Source organism: Lissotriton vulgaris, chromosome 4_1, assembly GCF_964263255.1.
Source record: "Lissotriton vulgaris chromosome 4_1, aLisVul1.2, whole genome shotgun sequence".
NCBI classification, from domain to species: Eukaryota; Metazoa; Chordata; class Amphibia; order Caudata; family Salamandridae; genus Lissotriton; species Lissotriton vulgaris.
This window is the reverse complement of record NC_141691.1, coordinates 1904713534-1904729144: the sequence shown is the minus strand read 5'-3', so window position 1 is coordinate 1904729144 and position 15611 is coordinate 1904713534. Positions and strand designations below refer to the sequence as shown.

The window sequence follows — 15611 nt, the reverse complement described above, 5'->3', positions numbered from 1 at the left end:
AAGGCACTGGGTCTTCCCTTTCGTCTTTCCGCAGTGTGGATATTTAACAAGAAACAATTTTCTTGGCTTATTGGTTGTTCTCTGGATGTCCCGCTCTTCAAGGCCTCTGCACCACAGACCCCATATATAGGACTAAGAGGGGATTGAGTGGATGAAACTAAATGATCCTTCATCATCTCCCCTCCCTAATCCCTTTTCCCTCTACTCATTTGGAATTTATGCTTTTGATTGGTTGCGATGCAACTGTATTATCCTAATTTGATATTAGATGTGGCCCTAGTATTGGGCTCGCTATCAACGAATCTATACTACTATTATAAAGCGAGAACTGGGAACCTTTGAGGCGGGTAAACTCCAGAACTACACCACCAATCACAACACCCTATACAGCGTTGGAAAGGGGAGGTCCACGAGATGGACATAGGCTATAGCACCACACCATATACATTAAGGGGGGGGGGAGAACGTTAGGGGAAAAGTAGTCCTTAGGCGTATGCATCCAGTGATAGAACGCGGCGTACGGCCTCATGGGCGCATAACGCGGCGTATACGCGATGACGTGTGGGCGTGGTGCGGGGAGGAGCGCGGAACCAACTCCCGGTTCAGTAAAATGTGCGAGAGCTGCGGCGAAAGTGGAGCCGTAGGAAAAGTAACGCAGCGTTTGGACGTCCGGCCAGGAGCGCGGAACCAACACCAGGTTAAGGGACTTCCTGGCAGCTGTAAGTTGGCGTCCGGCAAAGAGCGCGGGGAGGAGCAAGGAAACGACACCTGGTGAGGTAAGGGAGTTCCTGGTAGCTGTAAGCTGCCGTCCGGCCAAGAGCGTGGGGAGGAGCGCGGAACTGGCACCCGGTTCAGTGCAATCTCCGCAATGCTCAGAGAGCGGCGGCGACACTGGGGCCGTGGGGCTGAGCCGGCCCCCGAGGATGACGCCTGGTAAGGGACTTCCTGGTAGCTGTATTGCCCCCGGACAACGTCGGGACGGGCTGCTAGTGACTAATAAAGATTTTTCAACAAAAAGACAATTGGCAAGAGGGAGGGACGAGGCCTTTAAATGTCCAGCAATAATTTGCTGGGCCATAACCAGTGGGAAAAGTGAAGGAACTACAGCACAGGGAGCAGCATATAGTCCCATTCCCACTGCGCCAAAAGAGTTTGCTTGAACACCTTTCAACCAGTTGAAGCTCTCAAACCTTCTGCAAGTTTCCTTCTGTGAGTTTCACTAACGCATCCAAAACACAGACCATATTTCACTTACTCCAGCAAACCCTTTAAAGTAAATTTGCTGGACAATTCCACCCACTTCCCACCTTCGGCCTCAGCCTTTTACAATCCCCATTAGCTTACTGTAGTCCTTTATTGGGTAAGGATCCCCGTGGACTCTTGAAAATCCTTCCATGGTTTTCCATTTGTCATGTGATGAACTTTGAAAGACTTTAGGTTTATCACTCTTTTCTAGAGATTCAAGAGAATCTGCAGACACGACTGTTGCCAGTTCCTGAAATAGGGCATACCTACTAGACATTTAATCTGGCGTTCGAGGAAAAGGAACTGATTTGGGACACATTGACCTTTTGCACTCCTTATTACAGGGCAGAAACGAATAATTGTCGTCATAAGTTGTTTAAAGTCTGATTGAAAGCAGCTTTACAGTCAAACATAATGGACTAGTTTTGATGTTCCTTTACCTAGGACAAGAAGTTCTAATACTACTTGTAATACTAATAAGGTTGCAGATAATCTAGAATCGAAATTGCCAATTAGCAAGGGAGCCAAGACTCATCTATAGTGTTAAGTTGTAATGACAAAAAGAAAAGGTTTGGTTTAATCCCAACGTTACTGTCTGCCTGTCTGCCAAGAATCTATAGGAATCATGCGATTTACCCCAATCTTACCCAGTGGAATAGTCCACAACTTTGGGTTAGCTGGAAAGCAGCCTATACAACCTCGCAACTGTGCACCTTCTGGCCCCCATGCTTACAGGTACACACACAGCCTGTAGCAACATGCTTAGTCGTAGATTGTCCAGAAACATCAGGTGGTTGTTGTTAGTATGCCTGTTTGTGCCAACTCTTTCCATCGTGGAAAGTAGTCTGATCTGAAATTCATTTTCTGATAGATACATCTGCCGTGTGGATTCCTCACCTTGTGAATATCCCCCTTGCGTCAGCAACATTCGGAAATTCTTTTCGTAGCCTCGCGCCGACGTGGACTTGGACGTCATAGAGACACAGCCTCGCACGCAACTCCGCTGACGTCACCGACGCCTATAATAGGCCCACGCCGGCGTGATGGCATCAGTTCCCTTTTTTCCACGTCGTCGACGCTAACGGTTATCAGGAATCTCAGTAGCCAACTGGTACTTTGTTGCCTTTTTGTTACCACTTTCTGCTTCTCTGTATCCTGTCTCTTCGACGATGTCGACAAAGAAGACCGGCTTCAAGCCCTGCAGGGAGTGCGGTAAAATGATGTCTATTACCGACCCGCACGATGACTGCATCTGGTGTTTAAGTTCAGACCACTATGTGGATGGATGTTCCTCATGTCGAAAGATGAACCCTAAGGCCCTGAGGGAAAGAGAGACCAAGCTCCTGGTGGCAAAGCTGAAGGCTGGAAAAGGAAGATCTTCGAGGTCTCGTTCTCGAAGGGCGCGGTCGAGGTCGAGATCGAAGTCAAGATCCAGATCTCGAGAGGGGTCGTCTTCGAGGTCCGCTACAGACCATGCTTCGAAGTCGAAAAGGAAACTTAAAAAGAGGAGGCATGAGTCCCGACGTTGTTCTAGTAAGGAGTCGGGTTCGAGGTCACCGAAGAAGGTGCGTTCTAAGGTGGTTACGCTGGAAGTCTCGGAACCAGAAGGTGAGGCCTCGTCTTCGGAGTCGCGGGTGCAGTCCACGACTCTGGCTTCGAATCCGTCTCCGGCACCGTCCCCGGCCCGAGATGAAGAAGAGGTGCAGGTGGATGTGGGTTCTACGCCTGCCGAAGAGCCGAATCCAATCCCTCCTCAAGACCAGCCTGGGGGTTTACAGCCACCCTTTCCAACCCCAGGCCAGGACCCATCGGCGTTTCTGAACGCTATGTATGGCGTCTTTTCAAGGGCATGGTACCCCTCTGGTGCACCTTCGGTCCCATGGGTCCTCTGGCTTTCAATCTTGGAGTCCCTCAGTCCTATCCTCCTGCTCCATTTATGCCTTATATGCCGCTCCGACGCCGCATTGGCAGTTTCCAGCTCCGCCGACGTCGTCGACGCCGGTTCCGAGAGCATCCCGCTGAGCCTTCGGATTCGTTGCCAACGTCGTTCCCGACTCCGTCGGAGCCGTTGGTGGATCCAGCTGCAAGGAGTGTGAAGGAGAGGTCCAGAAGGGAGGCACAGCGCCTTTATGAAGAAATGATGTATATGGAGTCACATCCAGATTTGGAGGAAGGTGAATTGGATGAGGACTGTTTTGAGGATCTGGCTGGGAGCCTGGATTTCTCTCCAGAGTGGGAGTTACCTTCAGGCTCTGATACACCTTCTAAGGATGTCCAGCCTTATCATGTGGTGATGAGGAAGGCTGCGGAACTTTTGCAATTGACTTTGCCTACGGTGGAGTTTAAGTCCAATCTTCTCACTGAGGTTTTGCATTCACCTAGTTCTGTGGTGAAACCGTTGCTTCCGTTTAATGACGCCTTAACGGAGCCCATTTTAGAGGTGTGGAAGAAACTGCTGTCGGCTCCTGCGGTGTCTAAGAGTGTGGCTAGAAGGTACAGGGTTGCACCTGAAGACCCTGCTTTTTTGACGTCTCATCCATCACCAGAGAGTCTAGTCATTCAAGCAGCCTGCTCCAAAAAGAATGTGAGTGCCTTTCCCCAGGTGCCCGGTGAAAATGAGGCAAAGAAGCAGGATCAGGTTGCTAAAAAGACCTTCTCTTCTGCGAGCATGGCATTGAAGTCGACTAATGCCACTTGTCTGATGGGGAGGTATGTGCATGCCCTTATGGATTCTTTGCAAACTCTAGCTCCTAAGGTTCCTGAAGCCAGCAGGAAGGATTTTGAGGAGGTTATTTCGAATGCACAGGCGGCGGATCGCCAAGTGATACAGAGTGGTCTGGACACTGTGGACTCGGTGGCACGTATCATGGGCACGGCTGTCGCCACTAGGAGGTCGGCTTGGCTGAAATCTTCGGACTTTTCAGCGGATGTTCAGGCGACTTTGCTGGATCTTCCGTTTGATGGATCTGGTCTCTTTGGGAAGAAAGCAGATACGGCCACGGAGAGATGTAAAGACAGTAGGGTGACTGCTAGATCTTTAGGTCTCCAGGTCAGAGGCTCTTCGTCCATAAGGAGATTCAGGGGTTTTGGTCGCTCCTTTGGGAATTACCGACAAGGTCAGCAACAGCAGCAGCAGCAGCAACAGCAGCAGCAGCAAAATTCCGTGTACAGGTCGTAAAGAGGAAAGCAAAGGGCACGTCCTCGTGGATGACAAGTCTCCTCCTCCTCCACTTCCTCCAACCCTCCAGCCTCAGAATAGCAGCCCTAGATCTGCCATTCAGGATCATGTGGGTCCGGTGGGCGGTCGGCTTACCCATTTTCTGCAGGATTGGGAATCGGTTACATCAGATCTTTGGGTTCTCAATCTTGTAGAAAATGGGTATGCTCTTCCCTTTCGGGAATTCCCTCCCAATTACCCTTCTTGTCAAGGTTATTGCACGGAGGAACATCTGTTACTTCTGCAGGAGGAAGTGCTGACTCTGTTAAGAAAGGGTGCGATAGAGGTGGTCCCAGAGCAGGAAAGAGGTCAGGGATGCTACTCCCGGTATTTCCTGATTCCCAAGAAGGATGGCAGACTTCGTCCGAATCTGGATCTCAGGGTTTTGAATCTCTATCTGAAACAGGAGAAATTCAAGATGCTCACCCTTGCTCAGGTTCTTCAAGCGCTGCTAGAAGAAGACTGGATGGTGTCGCTCAACTTGCAGGATGCGTACTTCCATATCCCAATCCTGAAGTCGCACAGGAAGTATCTCCGTTTTACGGTGGGATCGCAACACTATCAGTTTGCGGTCCTTCCTTTTGGACTTACTACTGCGCCTCGAGTCTTCACCAAGGTGATGGCAGTGGTGGCAGCAAATCTCAGAACGTCGGGGATTCCAGTATTCCCCTATTTGGACGACTGGCTGATCAAAGCAGAGTCGTCAGAGAAAGTGCTCCAGCATCTGCAGGAGACAACTCAGTTTTTGTACCGGTTGGGTTTTTCAATAAATGTACCCAAGTCTCACCTGGTGCCCTCCCAGCGCAACCTGTTCATAGGTGCTGTACTGGACACAACTGTATGTCGTGCATTCCCTCCACCTCAAAGGATTCACGACATACAGGAAATGATTCCTTTATTCTACAATGGAGCGGTCGTTCCAGTCTTGAAGGTCCTTCGCCTGCTCGGTCTGATGGCTTCCTGCATTCTGTTGGTCAACCATGCACGCTGGCACATGAGGGCGCTCCAGTGGTGCCTCCGCAGGCAGTGGTATCAGCACAACGGAGATCTCAGGGAGTCAGTGAGGATCTCCAGAGAAGCTGCGGCGGATCTGTCTTGGTGGGGTGTAGAAGGCAACCTGTCACAGGGGAAGCCTTTTCATCTGCCTCCTCCGGTGGCCACAGTGATAACGGATGCATCCACTCTTGGGTGGGGTGCTCATCTGGGGGATCTGGAGGTCAAGGGTCTTTGGTCTCCAGAGGAAAGGTTGCTTCATATCAACCTTTTAGAATTGCGGGCGATACGTTTGGCGCTCAAGGCCTTCCTCCCTTTCCTTCGCGGTCGGTCGATCCAGGTCCTGACGGACAACACGACCGCGATATGGTACATCAACAAGCAGGGAGGAGTGGGGTCGCAATGTCTCTGCAGAGAGGCTCTGCGTCTCTGGTCCTGGGTTCAGGACCGTCAGATTTAGCTGATGGCAAATCATCTGGCCGGAGTTCTGAACGTTCGTGCGGACACTCTCAGTCGGCAGTTCTCGGCCGACCACTAGTGGAGGCTCCATCCGGAGGTTGTTCACGACATCTTTCAGATGTGGGGAGCTCCTGGGGTGGACCTGTTTGCCACTCACGAGAATGCTCACTGCCGGTCTTTCTGCAGTCTCCAGTATCCGATGCAAGGAGCCATGGGGGACGCGTTTCAGTTGAGTTGGGGAAGACAACTCCTTTACGCGTTTCCTCCCATACCCTTGATTCCTCGGGTACTGAGGAAGATTCGCCAAGACCGGGCCCAAGTTATATTGATTGCCCCGGATTGGCCAAGAAGGGTGTGGTACACAGATCTTCTCCACCTCTTCTGTCACCCGCTGCTCCGTCTCCCTCTCAGGGCAGACCTCCTCTCTCAGATGGAGGGGCAGGTTCTACACCCCCACCTCCGGACAATACACCTTCATGCCTGGAGATTGAACGGGGCAACCTGAATTCCTTTTCAATCCCGCCTGACGTGGTTGATGTCATCTTGTCAGCCAGGCGTGACTCCACTAAGACCGTTTATTCATACAGATGGTCAAAATTTGTCTCTTGGTGTGGGGGGAAATCTATTGACCCTTTGAGAGCTCATTTGTCTGATGTTATTCAGTTCGCTCTTTCTCTGGCGCGGCAAAGGGCTTGCTGTTGCCACAGTTAAGGGCTATCTTTCTGCGCTGTCGGCATTTCTCTGCATGCCTGACCAGCCGTCTCTTTTTAAGTCTCCTGTTGTTCTTAGGTTTTTGTAGGGCCTCACAAATAAGTTCCCTCCTACTCCTTTCATTGTGCCTCAGTGGGACTTAAATCTTGTCGACCTTTTTGATGGGTGCTCCCTTTGAGCCTCTTCATAAATGTCCTATGAGGCTTTTGACTCTTAAGACAGTCTTCCTCGTTGCAATAAATTCAGCAAGGAGGGTAAGTGAGCTTCAAGCTCTTAGCCCATTCCTGTCCATTCATACTGATCATTTGGTTGGGCTGCTTTTCTCCCTAAGGTGGTGACTCCTTTCCACCTTGGTCAATCCATTACCCTCCCTACCTTTTATCCTCCCCCTCACCCTTCCAAGGAGGAGGAGAGATTACACCGTCTGGACCCAAAGAGGGCGGTGTCCTTTTACCTGGACAGATCTAAAGACTGTTGTTTGGATGACCAGCTCTTCTTTGGGTTTGCTGGCTGCAAGAGAGGAAGAGCGGTCCATAAGGGAACATTGTCAAGATGGATCGTCCTCTGTATTAAGATCTGCTACTCTTTGGCCGCTAAGGAGCCTCCTGAGGGTATAAGGGCTCATTCTACTAGAGCTAAATCTTCTAACTCGGCTTTAGCTAGAGGTGTTCCTGTGGAGATATTTGTAAGGCGGCAACTTGGTCTTCCCTCCACACTTTCGCGAAGCGTTACTGTTTGGATTCCGAAGTGAGGAGGGACGGCCACTTTGCGCGCTCTGTCCTCCAGGATTTCCTGGTTTAGAAGAGTGGACTCCCTCCTCCGGGAGTGGGGACTGCTGTGGGACTCTATTCACAAGGTGAGGATTCCACACAGCAGATGTATCTATCAGAAGAACAAGTTACTTACCTTCGGTAACGCTTTTTCTGGTAGATACAATATCTGCCTGTGGATTCCTCACTGACCCACCCGCCTCCCCGTTGTCCACTATTCTATACCTGGTTTACTGTATTGTATATGAATTTGTTTGTCAAGGAGTTGTTTCAATTGCTTTCCTGCATTTGCTTCACACTGTGTGTGTTATCTTGACTTTATGTACTGTGTATACTGTGTATATATCTACTGTCATTGGTCCGTCCGTGTGCCTCGAAGGCACGGAAAAAAGGGGCGGAACTGATGTCATCACGCCGGCGTGGGCCTATTATAGGCGTCGGTGACGTCAGCGGAGTCGCGTGCGAGGCCGTGTCTCTATGACGTCCAAGTCCACGTCGACGCGAGGCTACGAAAAGAATTTCCAAATGTTGCTGACGCAAGGGGGATATTCACAAGGTGAGGAATCCACAGGCAGATATTATATCTACCAGAAAAAGCGTTACCGAAGGTATGTAACTTGTTCGTCAGTCTGTCTCTGAGTGCCCACAATTGAATATCATAACAAATACAAAGCACCAAAGTGGACAGTCGGAAGAAGGCTCATGCTCCTATTGGCAAACAAGTGAGAAGCAGCGAGCTGGATAAGCATGCAATTGAGTATCCATGTCTAACACCTATAAGAAATAGTCTCATTTATATTTACTTGCTGTGAATCATTGCAGGACTGAGTCTAGGGCAGATATGGCAGCACCGACCTCTGCTTGATGGCAGTCAGTATGTATGTGCTGGTATTTCATCTTTCAATGTTTTTGCTTTGTGTTTTGCACAGTGGTTAGATGGCAAAGAAATCGAACGCACTGAAAGGATTCGGGCAGTGCAGAATTACCCAGTAGTGCAAAAACAAATCAGAGAGCAAGAGCATGCCTACCAGTTGAAACGAGCCAAGCAGAAAGAAGAGGCGCAGGCAAAAGTGGAGGATAAAGACTTGTCAAGACAGAAGGCAGGCAGGCCTGGCTTCGATGGGCGCTGGTACACCGACATCAACAACACTCTGTATGTACTGCTGTATTTACAGTGCTTCTTTTATGTTCAAAGGGGATCATCGGTTTCCAATTTCTCGGTTATTTTTATAATGTATTTAGAGCCTCCAGTCTCTCTTGCTTGTCTTGACTCTCTTTGCTCCCTTATATCTTTGTTTCGCTTTTTAGGGCAAACCTGGGCAGCGTATGCGCTGCTCTTCGATGCACGCTGTATTCAGGTATGGACTTAAAGCTACGCTCACTCTTTGTCCATATTTTTCATTGGCTTGTGTCATTGTCCTTTGTAAACGATGGCGTTTTAATGGTCAATAGGATTAGTAGTCCCTCCTTGTCTGATCTTGTAACCTCCAATAAAGACTAGCCCACTTACGTGTTTTCTTACTCAGTAGGCTTTAATTACAGCCTCTGAGCACTATTTCGTTAAATGTTTTTCACCTGCCTGCTGTTGCGGGCAAAAAACACGCTCTCTCCTAACGCTTTATTTTTTTTTAAGCACAGCATGGCACAGTGGCATCTGCACCTTTAGTTTATTCACTGCCCCTAACGTGGCTGCATTTTTTTTTCTTTTATTCACTTTTTTTGTTGTTTACAAGCACCTCATGCTGCGCTTTCATGTTAATGGAGGCCTCTCCCCTTTCTTTAGACGAGCCGCGTCTAAAGAAATGTCAACAGCCACTATTTAACAATTTGACAAACAAATGCTTTTTTTGGACAACGCGCCGCATACCGCACTTTTACTTTAATGGTGGCCGTTCGTCAATGCCAATAGCTCAAACGCTCGTAAATGCGAGACTTATTGCATTGCAAATGCTTGTTTCTATTATCTCCGCGTCACGCCCTACAGAGACTCAAATTGCTATTCTTAACTTGCTTAAAACTCAAAACTCCTACTCTTTCTATCTTTTCTGTGTTGTCTATTACTTCTTTTTTTCATTTCTCATCAAGTCTCTTTTATTGTGTGCAAAATGGTGTTGTAAGTACCAAATATATATTAAGAAATTCATATCTTGCTTTGTGTATGTTAGATTGTTGTCATTTTGTTCTTGTTTTGTTCAGATAAATATTGTCTATATTTCTAAACTGGTGTGGAGTACTATTGTGTTCTTTTCTCTGTGTAACTGTGCGTGTGTGTGTTTATAAATACTTTACACATTGTTGAGCCTGACTGCTCTGTGACAAGCTAACTGAGGGTGAGCACAGGCAAACTCTTAGTATGTGCTATACTTATCCGAGTAGAGTGGTGGTTCCTGCTTACAGAGGGTGCATACTCTGACAACCAGAAACACAATTTCTGACAAAGTGTTTTAGTTTTTTTATGTATGTTAAATTATTTTTAGAGAACACTGTGCTGACAGAAAAGAAAATAATCAGATAAATGCAGAAGGACGCATTGAGGAATTAAAGCAAGAAGCAGATGAAACTAAAGACCGAAAGTTCTGGCAGGAGACTTCACTCTACACTCCTGAATCTAGATTAGAAACTCACAGATACATGGAGGAGAAACGCAAAGCTAAAGACAAGCTAAGGTAAAATATACCCACAAGTCAAATGATGAATGTAATGGTATTTCTGAATTTAATACATCGGTCTTAATTTAGTGCAGACTGATTCTTGTTAATTATGGATTAGGACTATACTACTCATTGTTAATTGTGTAATTTAAATAGTTTCTAACTAAAGGAGAAATATTGTAGACTAGGCATTTTTAACGGTCTCTCCGTGTGTTTCGTCACTTTTTTACAGTGCTTTAGATTCCTACTGAGTGTTCTCAAACGGCAATCCTATTTTTTCAGTGTGTCACAAATCCTGTTTTGTATGCCGATTTCTCATTTAAACAACCAGAAATTCTACTATTTCTGCAGATTTTCTGAAACCATTATCTATTGTATGTTAGGTTATTGGCATCTGCAGTGTGCCCAAACTGCCATTAGTACGGCCTCATAGTGGTGCTGCTATTGTGGGGTGCTTTACCATATGATTCTCGGGTTCCCATCGCAGACCAGAATCTGAATCATCGATGATGTGTTATAGTCTGACTCCAGCTGGGTGGCAACGTCCTGGTGAATGAACGGTGTGTTAGTAAATTTTGGTGTCGGAGAGGTCCGCTGGAGGACTTTTGTTACCAGTTCATGGTAACACCCCATTTGCATGAAGATTAGAGGTAGTATACGTCTGGTAATCTACCTATGTCTCAATTTTGATTGTTTTTATTGTCACAAATCTAGCACAGGATTATCAAATCTCATTTACACCAAACAAAGGCACTTCCATGAGTAAAGTTCTACTTTCATGACAAGTTTTGTGTAATTTCATTAAACTGTTGTCTCTGCAGGGGACAGCATCAATCCTACTTGAGTTAAAATGGAAATTTCACTTTTTGACCCCCTCTTTATTTTCAGCCACCCTTGTCAGATCCCAATAATATGCCAAGACTAACCCAAGTAGGATGAACTTTTTTTGATTAAAGTTCCATGCAGGTTCATTAAACGATGCCAAAGGTATTAAAACAAAAATCGTTTTTTTCAATGGAAACTCTTGTGTAACATAACTACACACTCTCTATTTCACTATGTATAGCAATACAAGTATAAATGAATGAATGAATGAAGACATTTATATAGCACACAGCTACTCAACAACAGTGTCTCGGCTCTCAGACAAGCCTTCCCGCCAAACCCACCTGACAGCCCGTGTCGCTAATGCTGTGAAATGATGCTAAAGAATAGGCGATCATTGACAGAATAAGCATGTTTTAAGCAATTTCCTAAATGTGGCTAACTCTGTCACAGATCTCAATGACATAGAGAGTGAGTCCAGGCTTGTGCTCCTAAGAACCTGAAAGAGATGCCGCCCGTCCGGGCACAAATATTCTGGGAACAGAAGCCAGGTTCAGGGAGATGGAACTCTGGGTGGCGCGTATTGGGCTACTCTCCTGCTGAAGTAGCCCGCGCCACTCCCATGAAAGGCCTTGAAGAATAGCACCAAAGCCTTGAACCTGATCCTCTTTTTTTACTGGGAGCCAGTGAAGAACTTTGCAATGTGAGGAAATATGGTTCTTTGGCTTCAGCATAAGAACTGCTCTGGCGGCTGGGGTTTGGGCCACCTGCAGGTGCCTAAGCAGGTATTCAGGAAGACAAAGATACAGGACATGGACATAGACTAGTCTGGAAGCAACCAGTGCCTGGACACCGGTCTTCTTACAGCCCAAGGACAAGAGTGGGAGAAATTTTCTCAGCATCCACAAGAGGCCAAAGCAGGTTCCCACTAGTGATTGGATTTGGGATCTCATAGTATTGTCTATCATAAAGCTCAGGTTTTTTACCGTTTGTTGGGCGGAGAGCCGAGGTGACATGTCTTCTGGCCACCAGTGTCTTCATTTATCCGGAGGAGTGCCCCAAAAAATTATTATTGACTTCTCCGGTTAACATTTCAGTTGGTTGGTCCTTAACCACGCAAACACATTAGAGAAGCAGATTCTGATCTTCTCACCCTCAAAGTCCTCTCCCCGTCTGAGGTAAACAGGAACTGCGTATTGTCGGCGGATGAGATATTTGTAGCACCGTACCCTTCAGTCAGTGATGAAAGAGGGGACATATACAAATGAAATAGCGTGGGGCTCAAAATGGAGCCTGCAAAACCCTGACATTAAGACTGGGGATTGCGGCAGCAAAGGAAGGTGTCCTGATCTCTATCTACCAAAAAGGAATAGAGACATTGTAGAATAGAGCCGCCAATACCGAGGGCCTGCATCCTGTCCAGGAGCCTAATATGCGGAATGGTATCAAAGGCTACTGACAGATCTATTATCAATATATACATTTATAGATACATGTAGATCTTTCTATATATTTTTATCTAAATATATATGTACACACACCTATATACATAAATATGGTATATTTAATTTGTGCGTATTAAAAAAAAAAAAAAATATATATATATATATATATATATATATATATATATATATGTATATATATATATATATATATATATATATATATATATAAAAGATAATGTATAAAGGGTCTTCAATGTAGCTGTAATGAGATGTTGAATGTGACGCATGCTGAAGTACCTGTTTGTTTGTTTTATAATGAAATACTTAATTGTTTTTCAAGAACATATAATTTGTCTCACCATCTTCGCACTATCCGTACGCTCATGAGATCAGGGCCCTTTAATATGTTGAATGGACCTTGATCAAGTATACTGGAATTTGTTCCTTTGCCTAGAACTCACCTATGCAAAGGATTTGAATAATGTTGTGTCCCAAGGTTTTTATAATCATATTTACATAACAATGTGGATGAATCTATATCCAGCTATGGAGTTGTACAGTTTTGCGATTCACTCGGTAACATAAGATGCTATGTGCCTGCAGAAATAGGTGGACTATTACCTGACATATTAGATAGAGGACCTTAGCCGATCCACGGCTTTATTTTATTCTGTTTGTCATAAACATTATAATTTTTGTGTATACCCACTTCCTGTATGGATTTGCCCATCTATGGGCTCTATTGCATAACCTGTAATCATCTTTAGGTTGCACATATTGACATTCAAAGATGGCGCCCACAGCGACCACAGTGGGGTTGTCCTCTGTCTATTTCAATGGCTGTGACAAGAAAGCGAAAATGTCTTATATAATCTACCTAAAAGTGCAAAATGTTGTTACCACACTGACAAAGACAGCACGCCGAAACGCGTTTGTGGAGAGTGCTTGCGAGAAATAAACCTGCATGCTAGAAAGTAACCCTCGAGTGCTGTTGTCTTCTTCATATACGAGGAGGAGTTGGAGCGTTATATATATATATATATATATATATATATATATATATATATATATATATATATATATATATATATATACACACACTGAAAAAACAGGTTACAGGGATGTTATAGTTAGGTTTAGATTTTACACACACAAACACATAGAATTTCAGCAGTTATAGTTGTAATTATCTCAAGTAACTATAACTTGTCACCTATGGTAGCTGTAACTTGCACCCCTGCTAGCACAGTTTTCTCATCAATAATTTCTCTGCAAATGTTGCGGTTATATTACCAATAATGTCATAGAAGATGTCATGAGTGATGTAATATGTGGGGTAATTAGCAGTGCATGAAAAGGGTACGAGGTTTAGTTACTTGAGATAACTATACTTTCTGAAATTCTATGGTTTTGTGTGTGTGTAAAATCTGAACCTGTATTCTGTTTTTGTAAGTGAATTTCTGTTTGTTTAGATTTTGATTCCTAACTATAACGTCCCTGTAAACTTTGTTTATTTCAGCGAATTTCTACTGCTATTTTTGTGTTGTCCCTGTAACCTGGGTGTGTACGTGGTGTTGTGTATATGGGTGTGTGATGGTGTGTGAGTGTGTCTGGGACTGGGTATGGTAGTGCCTATTTGGGTGTGTGAGTAGGTGTGTGAGGGGCTGCGTGGGTATGTGAGTGGTTTTGTGGGTCTGGGAGTGGCTTTGTGAGTGGCTGTGTTGTTGTGTGAGTGAGTGTGTAAGTGAGTGGGTGTGTGGGTCAGTGAGTTGGTGTGTGAGTGGTTTTGTGGGTCTGTGAGTGGGTGTTTGAGTGGCTATATGGGTGAGTGAGTGCATGTGTGAGTGTAAGTGTTTGTGTGAGGGTTGTCTAGGTCTCTCGGTGGTTGTGTTGGTCTGTGAGTGGCTGGGTGAGTGGTGGAATAGGTGTGTGAGTGTTTATGGTTGTGTGGATGTTTAAGTGGTGTGAGAGTGTGAGTAGGTGTGTGGATCTGTGAGTGGCTGTATATGCTTTTTAAATTGGGGTCTGGATCCTCAAATCCACCCGATTCCGGGTGAATCCGCTGAGCCTTGCACGCTAAGAAAACATTTACTGACACTTTCTTGCACATGAGGGGTCCCTTACTGACCCCTCTATCAGTACCAAGTGTTCATGGCACGTCTACCCTAACCCATTCTATCACTTTTAAATTTTATTTCCCCCTCTGGGAACTGAGTCCAGATGGACAAAATGGTGGCCACAACATTCCTCTGTGGTTTTGTCCAGCCAATCCCAACATTGCTGTTGGTGTGTGTCGGATCTGTGTCTCTAGATATACATACATCTTTTTACTTTAATAACTCCAAAACTACAGAACAGATTTATATCAAATTGCAAAACTCACTATTTCTGGACCAAGATCTAGCTTTCTACCAATTTGGTGAAATTCTGTTCAGTAGTTAGGGATGTAGTTCTGTTTAAAATCCCTATGGGAAATTGCATGGGGAAAACACATTTAGAGCCTAACTTGTCCTGGTCCCTGCTTGACCGATCACCCCAAAACCTTCCAGACAAGTCAAGTCAAGTCAGAAAATTTATATAGCGCGCTACATACCCAGAGGGTCTCAAGGCGCTTGAAGAGGGGTGGTTAATTACTGGTCAAATATCCACGTTTTACGTTGCTTTCTGAATGCTAGGTGGCTCTGAGTAAGGCGAAGGTGAGTGGGAAGTGAGTTCCAGGTTTTAGCTGCCAGGTAGGAAAAGGATCTACCTCCCATGGTGGTTTTGTTGATGCGAGGTACAGTGGCCAGGGCTTGGTTGGATGATCGTAGCTGGCGTGAGGGGGTGTAGAAGGACAGTCGTGTGTTGAGGCATTCTGGTCCGATTTCGTAGAGTGCTTTGTGTGCGTGGGTTAGGAGCCGGAAAGTGATCCTCTTATTGACGGGGAGCCAGTGGAGGTTTTTCAGGTGACCAGAGATGTGTTCTTTGCGCGGGATGTCTAATATGAGCCTGGCTGAAGCGTTCTGGGTTCGTTGGAGTTTTTTCTGGAGTTTAGCGGTAGTACCGGCGTATAGGGTGTTTCCGTAGTCCAGTCGGCTCGTGACCAGAGCGTGGGTGACCGTTTTCCTAGTTTCGGTGGGGATCCAACGAAATGTTTTTTTGAGCATGCGAAGAATGTTGAAGCAGGATGAAGAGACGGCGTTGACTTGTCTATTCATTGAAAGTGAGGAATCCAGGATGACGCCCAGGTTGCGTGCGTGGTCCGTCGGGATGGGTGCTTTTCCAAGGGCTTCTGGCCACCAAGAGTCGTCCCAGG

The 15611-nt window shown here is 46.0% G+C and overlaps 1 protein-coding gene across 1 annotated transcript in view; it reads left to right on the top strand.

The window, feature by feature from the left end:
- Window positions 1–15611, top strand: part of DNAAF11 (dynein axonemal assembly factor 11) — a 175901-nt gene that overhangs the window by 22253 nt on the left and 138037 nt on the right. The window contains exons 5-6 of the mRNA XM_086918090.1: window positions 8325–8548; window positions 9873–10061. Coding sequence (XP_086774216.1) covers window positions 8325–8548; window positions 9873–10061 — 413 coding nt within the window. The remainder of the gene's footprint in view (window positions 1–8324; window positions 8549–9872; window positions 10062–15611) is intronic.